The sequence below is a fragment of the Carassius carassius genome, chromosome 18 (genome assembly GCF_963082965.1).
Source record: "Carassius carassius chromosome 18, fCarCar2.1, whole genome shotgun sequence".
Taxonomy (NCBI): domain Eukaryota; kingdom Metazoa; phylum Chordata; class Actinopteri; order Cypriniformes; family Cyprinidae; genus Carassius; species Carassius carassius.
The window spans coordinates 22,711,710-22,731,770 of record NC_081772.1 but is presented as its reverse complement, the minus strand read 5'-3'; the positions used below and the strand labels follow the sequence as shown (position 1 = coordinate 22,731,770).

Sequence of the window (20,061 nt, the reverse complement as noted above, 5' to 3'; positions counted from 1 at the left end):
ACCCCCTTGGTCATGGTCTTTGTCTTGTGGCTGAAAATGTGTCCATGCCTGCCTGCCCTTGTTTTGTTCAGTCCTCATAGTTCCATGTTCTTGTCTTGCTCCTTGTTTTAGTAATTTGTTTGTTCTTGCTTTTTGCTCTTATTTGTAATACTTCACTTAGTTTTTTTAGTCCTGATTCTTGGTTTTGTTTATTCTAAGTTGATTAAATTGGTAATAGTTTCTTATTTTGTTGCTTTACTTAGTTTATTGGTTTTTATGTTTCCTTGTCTTGGGTTTAATCTTGTGTTTCTGTGGAGCTTTGTCCTGTCTAGTCTTGTGCTAGAGTTCCTGACCTGTTCCCGTGTGTCCTGTCTTGGTTCTACCTGCCTGGCAATTGGTCCACTTCAGAGTCTGTGGTATTCAAGTGTCTGAGCTCTGCTCTATGGGCCCTTGTGTTCTTCATCAGCCTGGTCTTGCTGCCGCCTCTGTTGCCAAAGTATTCTGCAAGTTTTCTGAAGCTGTCCTAGTGGCCTTCCCTAGCTGTGTCTGTTTACCATGTTCCAGTTGTGGGATCTCTTGTGCACTTCACTACCCTCTTGTATCAGTCTGTCTTGTCAAAACCTTGTTATCTTGCACCGCAATTGGGTCCTTCTAGGTCCCTGACAGATTTCTATATCCAATTGCTTTCAGAGATAATAGGGGCTAAATGTTTCTTGAGCACCATTTCAGCACTGTGACAAACATTTATATTTTGGTATAATTATTATTATTTCTTTTAAGTTTTTTGAATTAGTTTATATTTTAAAGGCCTGAGCACTGATGATGCAAGGACCCTCCTTTGAAATGCTGTTTATTATATCTGGCACTTACATAACTGTGGGCAAAGAAGCAATTATATTTTGGTAGCAATGAGATACTGTTACAGTTTTTATTTGTATTTTGAAATTTATATTTTTAGGTTTTCTTAGACCCTCCTTTGAATTGCTGTATATTTTGCATCTAATTTAATTTATATAATAACCCCACAATGAAGAGTAATGGCTGGCGAAAATACAGTTTTGCCATCACATAAAGATCACGCACACACATATATATTTATTAGAAATTAGGCTATTTAAGATATTTAGAAGTTATTGTTTAAATTTTACGATGTACAATATTACTGTTCTACAATATTTTTTTACATTTATTATTGTCATTAATAAAGCTTTGGTGAGAATAAGATATATATATATATATATATATATATTTTTTTTTTTTTTTTTTTTTTCAAAAACATTTCAATCTAAAATCGTATCAAACCCGCTACTCTAGGCTATATCATATTATAACTAAATGTGATAAAAAAAAAAATATATATATATATATATATATATATCACATTATTTTATACTACAATAAAAAATCCCTATTTATCAGTTAATAAATATTTGTTTACAGTGATTCCAGGATTAAATAAATAAATCAGCATCTTATGCATCTCTTTTAAATATTCGTTTCATATCAGCTTATTTAGCTGTTGATAAAATCAGCATCACTTCTCCAATCAGTCAGCTCCTCCAATGTAACCGAGGCGCGCTGCACGTGATCATCAGCTGGGTTTCGAGTCGAGTGTGGCTCTGTCTCAGATACAAGCCGCTAAACTAGACGGCCTCATGTTTAAACTCAACCATAGACTGTATAAAAACAGAGCTCAACTGACACAGACGCGTCTGTGATCCCTACAAAGTGCTCTCTCGGTAGGCAGCTCAGTAGGATACAGCACGCAGCCCGCGGGTTTTCTCCGGGACTCTCCACACGCCCCGCAGCAGTCTCTCGTTATTAGATGCGGGGTAAAGATGACCTGAGACCGGACTGCTCTCCATCCAGGGCTCGAGGAAGACAGCTACAGGGAGAGAAGCAGAAGGTGTGCGGATTCATCTGTTCTTTTAGAGATTTGTGGGGGTTTAGGAATTCATAAAGTTGTTCTGTATTTGGAAACATTTCAGAGCAACAGGTGAGCTGTTAATTAAATGACCTTTTTTATTTATTTATTTATTTTTAAATAAAAACATTTAACATTCAGCCGTTCATTGTTTTAAGAAATGGCGATTACATTTTTTCGACCATATTTATTTAGGCTACACTGTTGGTCACAGTACTGCTAGTTGTCACACGTTATTACTCGAGTGAATATTTCAAAATTTCTGTATAGACACATAACTTAAACTTGGCTACTATTCAGTTTTACTTTATCTTAACATGTTATGTATTCCTGTGACGGCGAAGCTTAATTTTCATTATCGTCTTCAGTGTCACGTGATCCTGCACAACTCAATAAAACATTTCTTATTATTATCAATATTTGAAACGGTTGTGCTGCTTAATTATATAATAATGTATACAAATAAATACCTATATATATATATATATATATATATATATATATATAATGATACCACGCGAAACGTGTAAGTTGTCACAAAACAATTAATGAAACGACAGACATCTAAACATGAAACCATTTGATTTGACCAAGATTATGTTTTATAATGTTCATTGGCTTCAGCATGTCTTGTTGGGCACAGAAATAGTTTTTTGTTTTGTGGACATATTTACAAGGCATTGTGAAGATGAACATCCAGTCAGCCATCAGCCGTGAGATCTTTGTCCCAAGAGATGAAAAGTTACTGGTAGCCATTGAGGTGATGAGGAGGATGAAGAACAAAGGACTGTCCTTCCTCAGAGCAGGTCGCAAGCGGAACTACTTAACCTACCTCTGCCTGTCAGGTAATGCGCCTCTTCGAAATCTTAAAATATCTAGTTTTTAAATCGTTTGGTGAGCAATCAGATGTTCTTGACGTTTGATGGAGACATCAATGTTTCCATGTAGTTACTAACAGCAGACCAACTCAAGTCCTCATCACTAAAGTTAAGAGATATCGGGGAACGAGGCAGTTTGCTAAGAGGTCTCAGTGGTCCATGGAGCAGCTTCGCCAGGTCAATGGCATCAACCCCGATAAGGTGATCATCCTCCTAAACGCAGCTTTTATTTCCCAGTATATTCCGTTATTCTGACTGAATGAATATTTTTAGGACACTCCTGAGTTCGACTTAGTGTTCGATCGCACCACTGATCAATGGGTGGCCAGCTCAGCTGCAGAGAAATGCATTTTTGTGCAGGTTCTCTATCATGCTTGTCAAAACTACTGGGAGGCCAAGCTCGCCCAAGCCAACCCAGCGTCCCCCGGAGACCAGAAGACACCAGGAGCTCCGGAGAACAAGAAGAGCCCTGGTGCTCCAAGCCAAACTAGCTTTGTCAACTGTCAGCAAAAGCTAATGGGAGGTGAGTGGGCTGAGAACGACTGTATTGGCCTCTCTGTAGAATGAATGTGTATGGAGAGCCTAAGAACTGTACCAAAACAAAGCCATGTTTTCTTTTCTCTTTTTTTGTCCATATTTTAGATGCCTGTTCTGTTAATATGGTCATCTATCGATGCAAGATTTTTTTTAACAGAATGAAAAACAGTTTGACTGCAAACCAGGGTCGGCCTCAGCGTGAAGGTGAGTAGGATTGTGTGTATGTGTGAGTGTGTGTGTGTGTGTTTTCCAAATTCATTGTGAATTTATACCATATATCATTTATAGCATTTATACCAACGTTCAAACTGAATGATGGTGTGACCATCAAGTAAAAAAACTAAATATTTTATTTAATATCTTGAAATCATGTATAAAATGTGTACACATTTTAATGAATATTTTATTATTGTTTTAATAAAACAAAAAACATATACAATTTTTAATTATATATATTTTAATTTTTAACATAAATTGTACATTATGTTAAACATAATGCACAATTATCGTGATTTTTATGTATACATAATATAACTTGGTAGACAAACATTCTTGATCTTTATTATTATTATTATTATTATTTATTAAATATTTATTTTCAACAAGAATTTAAATAATACATGTTTATAATAATAATAATAATAATAATAATAATAATAATAATAATAATAATAATGTTATTATTATTATTATTTATTTTACACAATACTTGTTGAAATACAATATTTTGATAATAATAATAATAGTAATAATAATAATAATAATAATATTTACTTTTTATACTCCAAAAAATATACAAATATATTATTATTATTATTATTTATATTCAACGATAATTATTTTTTATAATAATTATAATTTCTCCTTTTATATTCAAAAAATAAGAGTTATTAATATTTTTTATAACAGTAATAAAAAATAATATTTACTTTTTACACTCCCAATTATATAAAAAAAATCATCATTATTATTTATTTTCAACAATTACTTTAATAATAATTATAATAATAGTAATAATCATAATAATAATTATCTAATAATTATTTATCTATTTATTCTCTTAAAAAATATAAAAAATGAATTAATTCAGAAATAAAAAACCCAACGTTGTTGAACATTGAAGACATGTATTTAAAATATATGAATTGCAGTTTAAATACTTTTTTTTTTTTTTTTACAATTATTAGAAAACAAATAAACATTATTTCATCGACCCCTAGACAGTGTATTAGATATGCATCTTTTAGGCAATTGCGTTCATTTCCATCCTGTCCTGTCTGTGTAGCTGTGTGGGTCAGATCAGTCAGGGTCCAGGCAGGAAGAGAGGGTGCTTTGTGGGCCCCGTCGGCGGGTGGTTGTTTGTAGTGCTCTGATAGATCTCTCGGCAGCGGCAGAGAATGGTCCCATTGCAAAGAGGGTCCGATTAGTTCAGAGGCCACTTTGTTCTGATGAAGGCATGCGCAGGGACACAAAGACAGGCGTTGAGGAGGAGGGAGAGGAGCGGAGATGAGTGTAGTGGCACCAGTGGGATCATGGATGAATGGTGTGTAATGAATGGGAGAGGTGCCAAGCTGCCCTGGAGCCACCAGCCCACACACCTCAGCCCTAGTCATAGACTGTCATGTCTGTTTCTTCACAATTAATTCGACTAGTTACAAGTGTATATAATGGCAATCCATAAACAAAAGCTGCTGCTCTCTATCATTTTCTGTTGTCTCCTTTCATGTTCATTAAATGACGTGAGCGCATTTCACAAAATTAAATCAAAAGGTCAGAAATATAGACTCTCCTCTGGTGCTTGCATTTGTTTCTGAATTATTCCCCAGCAGCAGCTGTTAAAGCGTCCAGGAGCAGGAGCAGGAGCAGCCCGTCTCCTCTGGCCGTGAGGAAGATGGGGAACGTGATGCGGAGGGCCAGTCAGGTTCTGAGTGAACGCGGGGAGCGTCTGACCATAAAACCTGCCACTTGATGCACGGGGCCACGCTCAGAAGGTGAGCTGATCAGAGCACACATCTACTCTGATTTGCTCAAAATTAACCGTTTAAGGCTTCATGAAACTACACAAAGTCAGAAACAACCAGTATTATAATATAATATAATATAATATAATATAATATAATATAATATAATATAATATAATATAATATAATATAATATAATATAATATAATATAATATAATATAATATAATATAATATAATATAATATAATATAATATAATATAATAAATATGTGACCTTGGACCACAAAACCAGTCTTAAGTCACTGGGGTATATTTGTAGCAATAGCCAAAAAAATCATTGTATGGCTCAAAATGATAGATTTTTCTGTTTACCAAAAATCATTAGGATATTAAGTAAAGATCATGTTCCATGAAGATATTTTGTATATTTCTTGCTCTAAATATATCAAAGAGTATTATATTTAGTAATATGCATTGCTAAGAAATAATTTGGACAATTTTAAAGGCAATTTACTCAATATTTAGATTTTTTTTTTTTTGCATCCTCAAAGAATTCGGAATTTCAAATAGTGGCATCTCAGTTAAATATTGTCTTATTCTAACAAACCATACATTGATGAAAAAACAAACAAAAAAACATTCTAAATAACTAGTAACAATTTCAATGAATAATATTTAAATAAAATAAAGCATCACATTTTTCTTTATTCCCACAGCTGGCTCTGAAGCAGACTTAGAGGTGCTCCTGATGGCCTGCAAATAAACATTAAAAAGTAGCTTTTAATCATCCTGTCGCTGGATATTTTGAAGTGTAACTTCTCATCTAATTCAGATTCTGTTTTTGAGTATGAGGCATTTTGTTCAGCTTTCTCTTCACCTGCAGATTGACCTCATATTTGTTTTTTGTTTAGTTTTTTCTTCATGTTTGCAAGCCACTGAGCATTTCAAGCAGTTGTAATGTGGTGTGTGCTGCTGTTCTGTCTGACTTGCCCTCTCTACAGTAAGCACAGTGTAATATAGCCAGCGGGTGGCTGCTCCTCTTCTGTCTAATCCTACTGAAATTCTGCTTGTCTTGCGGTGGCATATTTTCAACCCTTTTTTTTCATTTTTTGACAAACCTAGAACAAATTGTCTCCTTTAAAGTAATGCTCATGTATTCAATATCACATGGAAATGAATTGAGTATAGCTGCTGACTAATGGGTAACACTTTAGAATAGGTAAAACCTATTAGTTGCTTATTAGCATGCATATTACTAGATTATTAGCCATGTATTAGTGCTAATTAAGAACATATTAATGCCTTATTCTACTTGACCTTATTCTAAATACCTAATCGTAATACCTAAACCTAACAACTACCTTACTAACTATTAGTAAGCAGCAAATTAAGAATTTATTGAGAGAAATGTTGTAGTTAACAGTTAACAAGTGTTACCTATTCTAAAGTGTTACACTGCATTTTTTTACATGTACACTACAAGTACACTGATTTTTTTATTTATTTAATATTTTATATATTTAATGGGGTTTCAGATTATGATTGTCCACATGATGATCTTTAATTTAACAGTGGTAAGTAAATTCAATTGAGATAACAGAGATTATATACTCAAGAAGAGCTTGATGTTCATGAAGGCTGCTTTTATCTGCTGTTTAGATTAAGTTCTATAAAGATGCTACAAGCTGTTTCATTTCATTGTGAACGCAGTGTTTATCCATGTGAATGTGGTCGGTGTGTGAATAACACATGTTTGTTGTTCTGTCAAGGCCATCTTTGTCTTCTCTGTGTTGTAATAACAGTGTGTGTGTGTGTGTGTGTGTGTTGTGATCGTGACCAGCGGGAGCAGGAGCTGCATGTCAGAAGAGGCCAGAGGGTGTTTTCCGCATGGAGTCGGACACCCTGTTTGGTGTTGGTGTGTGATGCTTTCTGGTTTCTGCTGTCGTCCTCATGCTGTCATTTTGTTGTCTCTTATGTGTTATATTGTTTTTTATATCCATTTTATATTTCATAATATATGTGTAGCAGAAAATTCTATCCGTCTTTGTCTTTGTCTGTGCTCTTTTACATTTAAAACATGTTGTTAAATGTGTAAACACTCTTCATTTGCGCAATAAATGAAACGGGATCCACTTAAGAGTGAAATGTGGATCATTGCATGATTAAGATGTGGTGGTTGTCTGTGCGCCTTCTGTCCACTAGACGGCGCTCTCACACAAACGGTTCAACATCCTGCAGACAAGCGGCTACCTGCAGTTCATTTAAAATACTTAGTAGTTTTAAATAAATAATAGTTTGTTTTTATTTATTTATTTATTATTAAATAATAAGATTAAACTTAACCCATATATTTAAATGTAAATAATATATTTACAGTATAGCCTAATAAATTTAGCCTATATACTAGTATACCTATAGGTGTATACCAATATATAATATATACCTATACCTATACTCACACAGATTTATTATTGTAATAAAATCGTTTAAATTTGATATTACATGTAATATATAATTTGACTACAATATCAGCATAATCTGAGATATATAAAATATTTTAGTGTAATATTTTAGATATTAGTGTATTAATTGTTGTTGTATTCTTTTAAAATGTTATTTTTATTTAATATTACAAAACGCATATATAGTTAGAAAACGGATTACAGTCTCAGTCTTTTAGACTTTATAATATTTCTAATACCAGATGTGCAAATTGCTTGTTGAATGATGCAGCTGCACTGTAGCATTTGTGTTGCCATAATGCCGTTTATTTGCTGTCTCGTGGAGCGCGTGATGGTGTGCAGCATCTGCATGCAGCCTCTGTGCTGAGACTCAGCGCTTGACTCCAGGACTGATGATTTGTGGAGGACTGTGCATGACGCTGCGCGGATTAATTCTCTCTGATTTCATAATCTGATTATACCATAATCTGCCCCTTAGAAAAGCATTAAGGTCATCAATCGATATGATTTAGCATTCTCGATGTGAGCCAGGGGTGTGATATTGACCCGGATGTGTCCACAAGCGCGAGAGCTGTAAAAGCCAGAGGTGCGGCTCGTGACTTTCTGACGATGAGACGGGTATCGACTCCCACAGGATCTTCTCACTTGAGTTTTAACGTTGTACCGGGTGTTCAAATGACCGCCGAATGACCTTGAAGGGATTTTGATCAGCCACTGACATCAGAAAGACCTAGGAAATCGTGTAGTGCACAGAGCGCGTTATAATGAGCTTCTTAACCGACTGATTGTCAAGTTACTTCAAAACTGTAAGGCAATGACACTGAAAGTGGAACACAAAAGATTGATTTATTCATTTGTTTATTTGCTCCCTTGTTTATATTAAAGGGATAGTTCAACCAAAAATGAAAATTCTGTCATCATTTACTCACCCTCATGTCAAATAGTTGATGGTTGCCATCCACTTCCATGGTATTTTTTCCTACTGGGGAAATCAATGGCAACCATCAACTGTTTGAATACCAGCAATCTTTAAAATATATTATTTTATGTTCAACATAAGAAAGCAACTCATACAGGTTTGGAACGACATGACGGTGAGTAAATTATGACAGAATTGTCATTTTTTTGGATGAACTGTCCCTTTAAATCAATGGGGTCCAGTGTAGTTTTGTATAAGCCTATTTCCAGCCTATAAATTCAAATAAATAAACAAACAAACAAACAAAATAAATAAAAAGGTAATTGTTACTTTTTATCTCACAATTCAGACTTTTTCTTGCAATTCTGATGTTATTTCTCACAATTCTAAGAAAAAAATATATTTTTGTGAGTTTATAACTCGAGTTATAAGAATTGTAAGATGTAAACAAACTATTAAACTACTATTAGCTTGTCAAAATTCTCACTTTTTTTCTCACAACTGCAAATTTGAATCTCATTCTGACTTTCCTTCGCAGAATTGCAAGAATACACCTCACAACTGCAAACTTAGAGACAAAAAAATAAAATAATTAAAGAAATAAATAAATAACTAGAAAAAAAAATTTAATAACTGTGCCGGCCTGTAAACTCAGATTTGCAATAAAAGTCAGAATTTTGAGATATAAACCCACAATTGAAATGAAACTCAAATTGTTTTATTTATTTATTAATTAATCTTTTCACACAATGGTGAGTAAATAATGACATGATGTAAATGTAAATAAGCACAGAATAAGAATATGTGAATAAAAATAACAAAAATGGCAGATAGAACCTTATAATTCCAAGGTGACGAAGCGTCCCATGTACCCATAATTACTCCTCCTAATGAAAACTGTGTTTGTCACTGGTGAAAATTAAGACCTAGAAAAAGCGATTAGTGAATAGAGAGATCATACACCCGGCACACAAACATCATCATTCTTACCCAGAGTTCTCTCTGTTCAGGACAAATGCTGTGTAAGGGAGGGGGCAAAATTATCAAATTCAATTTGTTGCTCATAAGAAAACAGAGAGTAGGAGAGAGAGATACTGAGAGATTTAGGCCAGATGTTAGTTAACGGAAGAAGTGGGACAGGACAGTGTTTCTCTCTCTCTCTCTCTATCTGTGTCAGATGCACGCCAGGTCTCGGCCCAAAGGACTGGATGAGTTCTCAACCTCTCTGAGGGGATGTCCAACCGTCTCATTCAGGACAGACGGAGCACATATACATATATACATCTTGATTTTAATAATCCCCAGTTATTCATAGATTCATAACAAGTTGGAACTTGCAGGAGACAATCTTTAGTAGATGTATTATAAAGAAATAAGAAAATATATTTGTGTTGAAGAAATACTTGTTCAAGCTGTTTAACTGATTTACAGTGATTTAAAGTCTTAATGAACGGATGGCGCCAACACAGCAGACATTAGACGTGATCTGATTGAGTTGAGTTAAAGGATGGAGCCGTGATCTTAGACGGACAGGATGGGTCAAAAGTGCTAAAACAGAAGCTGGATTATTAGCAGGGGTTTTCATATAGTTTTCAAGAACATTTTAAACCGAATAACTCTGAAAATGTCTCTAATAACATATTTCCAATGTGTACACTGGTATTAATAATAATAAAAAAAAAGCGACAAACATTATGCATTCTTAATTTATAAATATTATTAGTTTTAAATTAAATTAAAGTTTATTAAAGTTTTTGGGGCATCACACAAATTACACTTAATCTGAACTGACTTTGATAAAATTCTAATTGTGTAATATTTTAATTGAAATGTATTTATTTAATATTTAGACATTAAAAAGACAAAAAATAAATAAATAAAATAAATACCCATGTATTTTCTTTCTTTCTTTCTTTCTTTCTTTCTTTCTTTCTTTCTTTCTTTCTTTCTTTCTTATTGTTTTATATTGTTTTTAACTTTATTTTAATCAAAATCTTTAATTATTATTATTATTATTATTTAATTAAAATTCAACTTCTCTCTCGTGACAGACTAGACCCTTTTCACTGACTATGATTAGAATATTCCACAGTTATTATCATCTTAAATCTAGCAAAGTTTTTAATATTTTCATTGTTTTCAATAATAAAAATATTGCACATTTATAACACTATAATTTATATATATATATATATATATATATATATATATATATATATATATATATATATATATATATATATATATAAAATACCTTGGCATTAAAATTTGGCAATAAAACTTATATAACTTATATATATATATAAGTTGCCATTCACCACTATACAAATTTAATCAAACATGACCTCTGTGAACCCCCGGAAATGTGAGAAGGGGGTCCTTCTCCAAACTTTCTTCCACTTATTCTGTTTTCTCACAATCGACTACAAGCCCATAGCCACATTCAGATTTCCCTCCAATCTACATCTGATAAATGAAACCAAGTGCTCTCCTCCTTTTCTCTCTCTCTCTCTCTCTCTCTCTCGATCTCACTAGTATGTATTTCACAATACAGAGGAAAAGATCTGTATCTACTTCTGTTACATTGCGATTTCAATGCAATACTAGTTTTGAATAAATACATTTTTCCGGATAAGAAAAAGAGTGACACTGAGCCTAATGTCAATGATGATCGGACAGAGAAGTGGAATTTAGGACCCTTTAAAGTCATTGAAAAAAGTGAAAGTGAGAAAGTAAAAGTGACATTTAGCCAAGTATGGTGACCCATACTCAGAATTCATGATCTGCATTTAACCCATCCAAAGTGCACACACACAGCAGTGAACACACACACACACACACACACACACCCAGAGCAGTGGGCAGCCATTTATGCTGCGGCGCCCGGGGAGCAGTTGGGGGTTCGGTGCCTTGCTCAAGGGTACCTCAGTCGTAGTATTGCCGGCCCAAGACTCGAACCCACAACCCATAGGGTTAGGAGTCAAACTCTCGAACCACTAGGCCACGACTTCTGAAAGAGTGCAGTACAGCTGACAGAGCAGGTTGCGTTTTGCTCTATCAGTTGATTTTGTCACAGGCCTTTTGCCAGTGACTCTGCTGTATCTCTCACAGTAGGGCCATATGGTCCTCTCCACCTCACATCCCAGCCAAACCTGTGGTAACCTTCAGGATTCAAGAGCTGCCAGCCTCTGAGAGAACGCTATCCGGGCTGCCATCTCCATCTCTTTCTTCAGATCGAGGAATACCCTGGTGTGCCTGTCGTGTACCTCTTCTGATGTTAACGTGTATGTATTTATATCATTATTCTCTTTTCTTCCTGCCAGTCATATTAAAACTTTTTATTGATGCTTCATGACACAGTTTTGAAATCAGTTTCCTATGTGGGTTGAAACACTGGAGTGCACACACGGCTGTACGGGACAGGAGCCAGGCAGAGGACAGTTTAGGTAAATAACAGGCAGTTCTAAGCTCCTTTGAAGATCGCATCCTTAATCCCTCGCCTGGTGATTTATGAAGGGAGAGGTGAGTGTGTGCGCACTCATATGGGTTCATGGGCAGGACGCTGTGCAGATATTGAGAGGTAGACACTTCCCCGCGAGGTCAGCAGCGCTGTTTTCATCAGAAGCATTGCTGAACCTCGATGATTCAGTGGAATGTGACAGGACGGTTGATTTATTTTCAAGTCCAATATACTTCAAATATATCTGTATATCAAACAAATCGAAAGAGGCATATTTTTGGATTTTAAGCTCTAAGGATACTAATAAATATAGTAGCTAAATTGGAATTAATTTAGCAGCAGTAGCTACTATAGAAATTACTGTGGGCTTGGGGCAAAAATGCTATTAAAATGAATAAAAATGTTCCTAAAATTCAGCATATTGGGGCAGATTTATTATCATTATAGTTCTTTTTTTATATTATTTACTATTAAGTATTAACTTTTGTAATTTTTCAGTTTTTGTATACATAAATCATTAGATAGTTAAGCATAAACCACGCAAGAAAGAATGTTTCAAGATTACAAATGTGATGTTGTAATGTTTTTTTAGATTTAATATGGTCTGTTTTTGATCTATTTTCCATCAGAGCAAACTGTTCCAGACAGAGCCACGGCAAAACTGCATCACAATCGGTATAAATATGCAGTTTTAAATAGAATAAATCGGTTGAGTGGTTGAGTTGAGTAAATCGGTTGAGTGGTTGATTCAATGACTCATTCATAAATTAAATAAATCGGTTGAGTTGTTGATTCAATGACTCATTCATAAATTAAATATATTACAAACGGAATCTAGTTAGTGTAATAACAAGTATATTACTCATAGAAGATTTTAAGTATTTTGCTGAAAGAACGGCATGCTAAAGTATGGCACACTAAAACCCTCTTTAAATTCATCCCCTTTAATGCAAAGCCATTACAAACATTAAAGCAATGCTCAGCCGAAGCACAAACATACCTTGAGAATCTTTTTAACAGTTTTATTTGCCAAAATAATCCTAGTGTTTTTTGGCCCCAGTACAGTAATGTAGACTTTAGACAGACTGTATCAGCTCAGAATAGACATCATTCTGTCATTACAAAAAAGAGTCCGTGGCAAGTGAGTTCAATGCAGACTGTTTGTCATTTACTCATGGGAGCCTAGTTGTGCCCACAGCCATCCACTGAGCTAAAACACAGAGATAGGATCTGTAGTAAAATCTGATCTGAGGGCTGATGGCACCACAGATGCACTGGTGTTCCTGGGCTCCTGTGTTGGTCTGGGCATGAATCCATCGCTGCAGCGGCTTTTCCCCATGTCCATACACATCAGATCAGTCTATGATGCTCTCAGAGAGGACAGATCATAAAGATCATAAAAGCCGGTCACATGCAATGTTATCTTATTTATATTTGGCACTCACTTTGATTTAATACTGTTGTTCTTAGGGGGCATTTACACGACAGAAAACTTTCTATGCAATTTGTCAGTTCATTTACAAGCAACAGTATTTTGGGAGCCTGAAAACGCAACATTTATGCATGTTTTTGAAAACAGTACCATTATCATCTCACGAATTTGTGAAACCTGTGACGTCATATGCATGTGTATAGTTATTCTTATGTGCACAGGCACATTGTGACATTGTCACAAAGTGACATCGCCAACTACTGGCCTGGCATGCATAATACATATTGTTTTGACAACGTTGTCTTTTGACCTTTCAAACACGCAAAGGAAAAATGTTTCTGTTTTCAGTACAATTGTGGTCATGTATCACTGTACCAGTTTTGCCAGACTTTTGACTGTCTATGTTAAATCGTGACCATGATTTAACAGAATTAAAACATGGGACAAATTGATACACTGTGACCAACATAAATAAATAAAAATAAACAAAAGAAGTAGAAGAAAAAAGGGAATGAATTAAGAAGTTGTGGGAGCTAATTCTGTGCAGGGCTCCTTAGAGTAGAATAGATTAAATTAACTGAAATGTGTAGTGTGTAAATGAGGATGTTTATTGTGATGAGATGAAGACATGCCAGAACAAGATGCACATAAATATGCAACAAAGCAGTTCATGGTTTCAAGACGCAATTATGACTTGATAGTATGTCCCAACACTTGCTTTCGCTTCTGCTGTCTTTTTTCTTAAAATATAAATGAGTTTTAGAGACTTGCAAAAAACATAACACTAAATATGGCGACTGTTTGAATGAAAGTCCCGCATTTCAGTTAAAAAAGCAAATCGTCTTTTTGATGGAGACATCGCTGTTTGTTCACTCTAACATTACCACGATGCCCATCAAGTGAATTGACTCTTTGCCTCAAGCGGTTATTACTGATGTATTTTAACCTCAGTTTTAAATAGCACATCCTGATAGATATTACTAATGCTACAAGCATTAATGTTTGTTGCAACGGAATCCATAATATTTCTGAACTCTCAACTTTTCTTTCGTTTGGTTGAAATCGGTTGCGCGTAACAAATTGTGCATTACCAGTTTGTGGAAAAATATCCCACATATATCTACAGAAGACCCAGGAGTATTTTTATAATCTATAGCCTACTATACCAGCACTGAAATGGACTTCAAGGAATGAATGAATAATCAGAAGGGCCTTAAAACACTCTGCTGTTGCTGCAAATCATTTGTTTTAAAGCTTTTATTCAATATATCTTTAGATGATCAATATATGTTCCTCTTTATCATCAAACTCATCTACTGAAGGGCAAGTAGTTTATGAAGATTGATGGTTTCAATTTGAGCAATGGCGTATTGGATGATGAAGCTCAGCTGCATTAATGTCAATGCCCATCCCCACTGACCCCAGAACAGTGCTGACATCTCACAGTCTGAATGTCTACACAAGGTCAACATAAAGGGGCGCTGACGTCATATAAGTTACGCTCTGCTGCTCAACCGTTTAGTTGTGACTTCCAGTCTGAGGTGAGAAGGTGTACAGTGTCTATTTGATTGGTCAGTACAGGTTATCAGGTTCATTGTAGATTGTTGAAGCGTTCAGATGATTGTGGATGAAATAATTTTTGTGCGTTTCCTGTCTGTCATCGAGAGTTTTTTTTAATTCTTTTCCAATCTTCTTCATCCCCTGCTGTACAAAAGTCTGGTGGAACAAACACTGCAGCTTTTGATTTGCGTTGTGCATTTTTTTCAAATTTATTATTATTATTTTTTTTATTAAATCTAATAATAATGTTTGAGGCAAGGTTCTTGGGTTATAATAAAAATAAATACACTGAAGCCAAAAAAATACAGTAGATGTGGAATTGTGTGTGAATTGTTTCCTGTGTTTGTGGAAAGGCTGTAGTATTAAAGTTTTCTCAGGTTTCAAATAACAAAACAATTACTTCATAAAAAAATACACACAACAACAACCAACTAACCAACAAACAAACACAAACATGGTGCTTAATTTCCCTGAAATCTTTCATGTTTTTTAAAAAAAAATTTTTATGAAGGTTATATCTCAGTTTCTCAAATAATAAAACAATTACTTCATGAAAAAAAACAAAAACCAAGAAACAAAAAAACGAAACACAAAACAAAACAAAACAAAACAAACAAAACAAAACAAAACAAAACAAAACAAAACAAAACAAACAAAAAACAACAACCAACTAACCAAACAAACACGTTTAAATCTTGCTTGCAACATTTTCTAATTTTCTCTGAATTGTTTCCTGTATTCGTGGCAAGGTTTTATCTTGGGTTTCAATTGATAAAATAAATACAATGAAGAAAAAAAATGAAGAATAAAAAGGGTGCTCATGTGGTCAGTGTGAGTTTGAATCTGGTTTGCAACATTTCCCCATTTTTTTCCAGCATTGTTTCCAGTGTTTGGCTGCATTAAAGTTTCTCAGGTGTCAAATTATAAAACAATAAATACACGGAAGAAAAAATACTCCGCTGGAAAATTCAATTTCAAATCTGGCCTGCAACATATTTCCATTTTCTCGGCATTGTTTCCGGCCATCTCTGTACTAACCCAACCGACCATCAAATCCACATATTTAATTTTTAAGGTCAAACATAAGCATTCAACCACATGACTATACCCTCCATTCATACATAAAGCTTTGTTACTAAATTTAGAATTAATACATGATACAGTTGCAGTCAATCAGGATTATTCCTCCTCCTGAAAGGATGTTCTCTGTTTCTCTACACTCCTCTGTGTATTTAACCAGTTAGGATTTCATAATGTGAACACAGGCTGATGCTTGCATTATAGCATGTGTTACCAAATGTAATGGTTCGGTTATAAAGTAAGTGTCAATCTTGCAGCCATTAATGTCATCAAAGCTACTCTTTGAACATCTGGCTAACAAAAGATCCAGTGCAGTGCATAAAACATGCACGTACACTCAGACTGAACCCCATCATATGTCAGAGTGTATTGTACTTCCTCCCACTCTATTTTTAGAAGCCAGTAATCCAGTACACATTAGTCTAAATCTCATGCCATGCTCTGTGCTGCACAAGAACGCAACATAGTCTGATTTGAGTTTTCATTGACCCTTTGTATTAGATTTTATGCATTAAACCTGCTTTAACTGTGGCCTGAGCTGTACATCTGTTCATTCCTGATTGCAGGTTAAATTCCAGTAAAGGATGTGGATATGTGGATACCACCCTGGTGTTGTAGTGGCTTAAATGACATTCCTGGGGTGCATTAGTGCATGAACGTTTTTATAGTAGTGGATATACTAATATCACAGTTCTTTTTCTGTTATATTTTCTCAACTAACTAATTTATTAATATTTTATGTGTGACATTCTGTGATAAAAATGAGTGGTGGAAATGGCTTTAAACATATTTTGAATGAAATAACAAGATTGTTTGTCTTACAACACCAAATTTCATAGAATTCTATTTATGTCCACCCTAAAATACATTGAAGAATTTTTAAAAAGTAAAAAAAAAAAAACACTGAGACAACCGAGGATCATACAAATATATATAAACAATTGTTTTATGTATTATTATATATTGAAAGGGTTTGTTAAAGTTACTATTTGATTTGGTAATCTAAACAGCAAATGTAAACAAATTTTTTTTATAAATTCATATGTTAATATTTTATTCAAAAAAGTTTGAGTCTGAGACAAGAGTAAAGCACTAAAATCCATATGTGAAACATATAAAAAAATAAAATAAATGTTGATGATTTGTAAAACATTTTTAATTTTTGAATGTGAATTTCATGCATACTTCAAGTTTGGGATCGGTAGGATTATTATTTTATGTTGTTGTTTTGAAAGAAATTAATACTTTTATTCTAAGATATAGGATGCATTGATTTGATGAAAAGTGAGATTAATACATTTTAAAAAGATTTATATTTCAAATAAATGCTGTTCTTTATATATATATATATATATATATATATATATATATATATATATATATATATATAAACTATTGTCCTAGCACAAATTACAGATACCTATTTTGTTTTTCTATGGATTTTTTGTTACGGTTTCCACAAAAATATTAAGCAGCACTACTGTTTTCAACATAAGAATAATAACTATTTCTTAAGCAGAAAAAAATTTAACGGTAGTGTATATAAGACACCTTATTATAAAAGATAACATTTTATAAAAGTTAAGTTCTAAAACACACATGTGTCAGTGTCTGACAGTGAGGAAGAGTCAGTGCACAGTTCAGACACCTTTGCATTGTTGATCACCTGACCGGACGGAGGTATCAGCTAGCAGGATGGAGGGCGTGTGTGTGTGTGTGTGTGTGTGTGTGTTTAGGCCAGGACTAGGAGTTGTGTTTATCCGATGCCTCTGTAATCCTGCCTGTGTGACTTTTTTTCACCTTCAGAACTGTTGCTATAATTCAGTGTTTTTATGTTCTGCCACACTCAATTAATCGTACAACTGTACCTGACAGAAAAGTCTAAATCACTTCCAAAATTAATATGTGAATAGTCAAGTCAAGTCACCTTTATTTATATAGCACTTTAAACAAAACATATCTATCTATGCTTTGTAACACGTTATAATATAAAAATGCATAAAGATTATTATTATCATGAGTACTTATTATGGAAATTATATACTTTTTGGTTAAAAATGAACAAAAATCGATTATTGTGCCAGCACATAAGACGTCAGCGTTCAAAACTGTCTACCTCGATTCGGTAATGATTTATAATTTGACATGTCTCGTCTGAGTTCATGGAAAATTAACGTCATTTGCCAGTTTCACATCATTCATCTTTGTGTAGTTACATCACATCCATAAACAGAAAGAGCGGGCAAATACATGGCATGTATGGACCGTCCACTTCAGTGAGTTGTGTATTAGGGTTAACCGAAATGTCCATAAAAATTACATTTAAGGTTAACTAAAATAAACTTCAAAGCAGCTTAATTTCTACTGAAACGTGCGTATATTGCTTGCAAATACACATTTGTAATTTTGAAGTTGCAATTTAGTACATTTAAAATATATTAGCTTTAAATGTAATGTAAAATAACACAATACAGTTAAAATCAAGTACTTTACATGTGCTTTAGTATGTTAGTCTACATATCAAAATATGCGTATTTCTTTAAAGCACGACGAATTATTATTAAAAACGTAATGATTTAAAATGTACTTTAAGGTAAACCCTTTAGTCTTGACATTTTTGCAAAGTGCAGTTTTCAAAAGTGTGTTAAGTGCATCTAAGTGTGTTAAGAAACTGCGATTCTTAAGTGGCCACTTACAGACACATTTCCCTGCTACATTTGCCCTTTGTTTTTCTGGCAGAGCATTCTGGGTAGTTGAGTTCACGTGAGGCTACGTTACATGGTGCTCGCTGGCCTCCTTCACCTGACAACAATGCAGAGGAGAGAGGGAAGAGGCCACAAATCTCATAATCCACCATGACTCTGAACCTGGGATGATTAAAAAACCAAGCCCCAATGATGCACTCTGCTTTAACTATACAATCACAATCCAAATACTACTAGATAGATAGATAGATAGATAGATAGATAGATAGATAGATAGATAGATAGATAGATAGATAGATAGATAGATAAATTGGAGTGAACATTTTGCCAAAGCTTAATCTGTTGAGTGTGGATAGAGAAGGACAGACCCAAGCAGCTTTGTCTCTTCAAGATATTCTCATATGCTGTGACATATGAAAAATATAATCACTGGCAAGCTAACATGATTTTAATACATATAATGATTAGATACATAGTAAGAAATGTTCAAAAATATTTTTCATTTTTCCCTGTTGGAAATGATTATTTGACCTTGACCTATAAGCATTTGCACACACACACACACACACACACACACACATTTTTATTGTATTTTGTTTTGATTAAATTCTTTTTGAAGAAAAGAAATCAGCAATGATGCATTAAACTGTTCCAAAGTGACAATAAAGGTATATAAGATTTCTATAATAATAAATGCTGTTCTTTTGAACTTTTCATCAAAGAATTATTATTATTCAAGTTTCTTGAGCAGCAAATCAGCATATTAGAATGATTTCTGAAAGATCGTGTGAAACTGAAGACATGCATAATGATACTGAAAATTCAGTTCTGCATCACAGCAATAAATTACATTTTATAATATATTCAAATAGAAAACGTAGTCATTTTAAATTCCAATATTTCACAATATTACTGGTTTTCTTTATTTTTGATCAAATAAATGCTTTTTATTTATAATTAGGATGGTTAATTTTAACTTTTAACTTTAAGTCTCCCCAAAAATAAGCTATGATAGCATTCACTATTTTGAGAGCTTTGTCAATAGTCTCTGCCGCCAGAGTGCCTGTGACGCCTTATCTGTCGTGTCACGTGATATTTTTGAATTAGTGGCTCTGCACTCCTCGTTCTTGAGGCTTAAACACATATGTGATGATAAGTCTTAC

At 34.0% G+C, this 20,061-nt stretch overlaps 1 protein-coding gene across 2 annotated transcripts; it reads left to right on the top strand.

The window, feature by feature from the left end:
• Positions 1-1,662: 1,662 nt before the first annotated feature.
• Positions 1,663-7,415, top strand: LOC132092680 (syntaxin-binding protein 6-like). 2 transcript variants are annotated; one of them, XM_059499014.1, is made up of 7 exons: positions 1,663-1,885; positions 2,581-2,748; positions 2,852-2,982; positions 3,055-3,304; positions 3,424-3,522; positions 5,145-5,309; positions 5,997-7,415. In XM_059499014.1, exons 2-6 carry the CDS (start codon positions 2,592-2,594, stop codon positions 5,285-5,287), a joined length of 780 nt encoding a protein of 259 aa, XP_059354997.1. In that variant the 5' UTR covers positions 1,663-1,885; positions 2,581-2,591; the 3' UTR covers positions 5,288-5,309; positions 5,997-7,415. The 2 variants fall into 2 exon arrangements, with proteins under 2 accessions (XP_059354997.1, XP_059354998.1); XM_059499015.1 differs by having other exon boundaries at positions 1,664-1,885; positions 5,148-5,309.
• Positions 7,416-20,061: the final 12,646 nt, after the last annotated feature.

Excerpts from the sequence above, each read along its gene's own strand:
- LOC132092680 (XM_059499014.1), top strand. The coding sequence starts at position 2,592 with ATGAACATCCAGTCAGCCATCAGCCGTGAGATCTTTGTCCCAAGAGAT. Across the intron at positions 2,749-2,851 it reads AACCTACCTCTGCCTGTCAG|TTACTAACAGCAGACCAACT; the intron begins GTAATGCGCCTC and ends GTTTCCATGTAG. Across the intron at positions 2,983-3,054 it reads ATGGCATCAACCCCGATAAG|GACACTCCTGAGTTCGACTT; the intron begins GTGATCATCCTC and ends GAATATTTTTAG.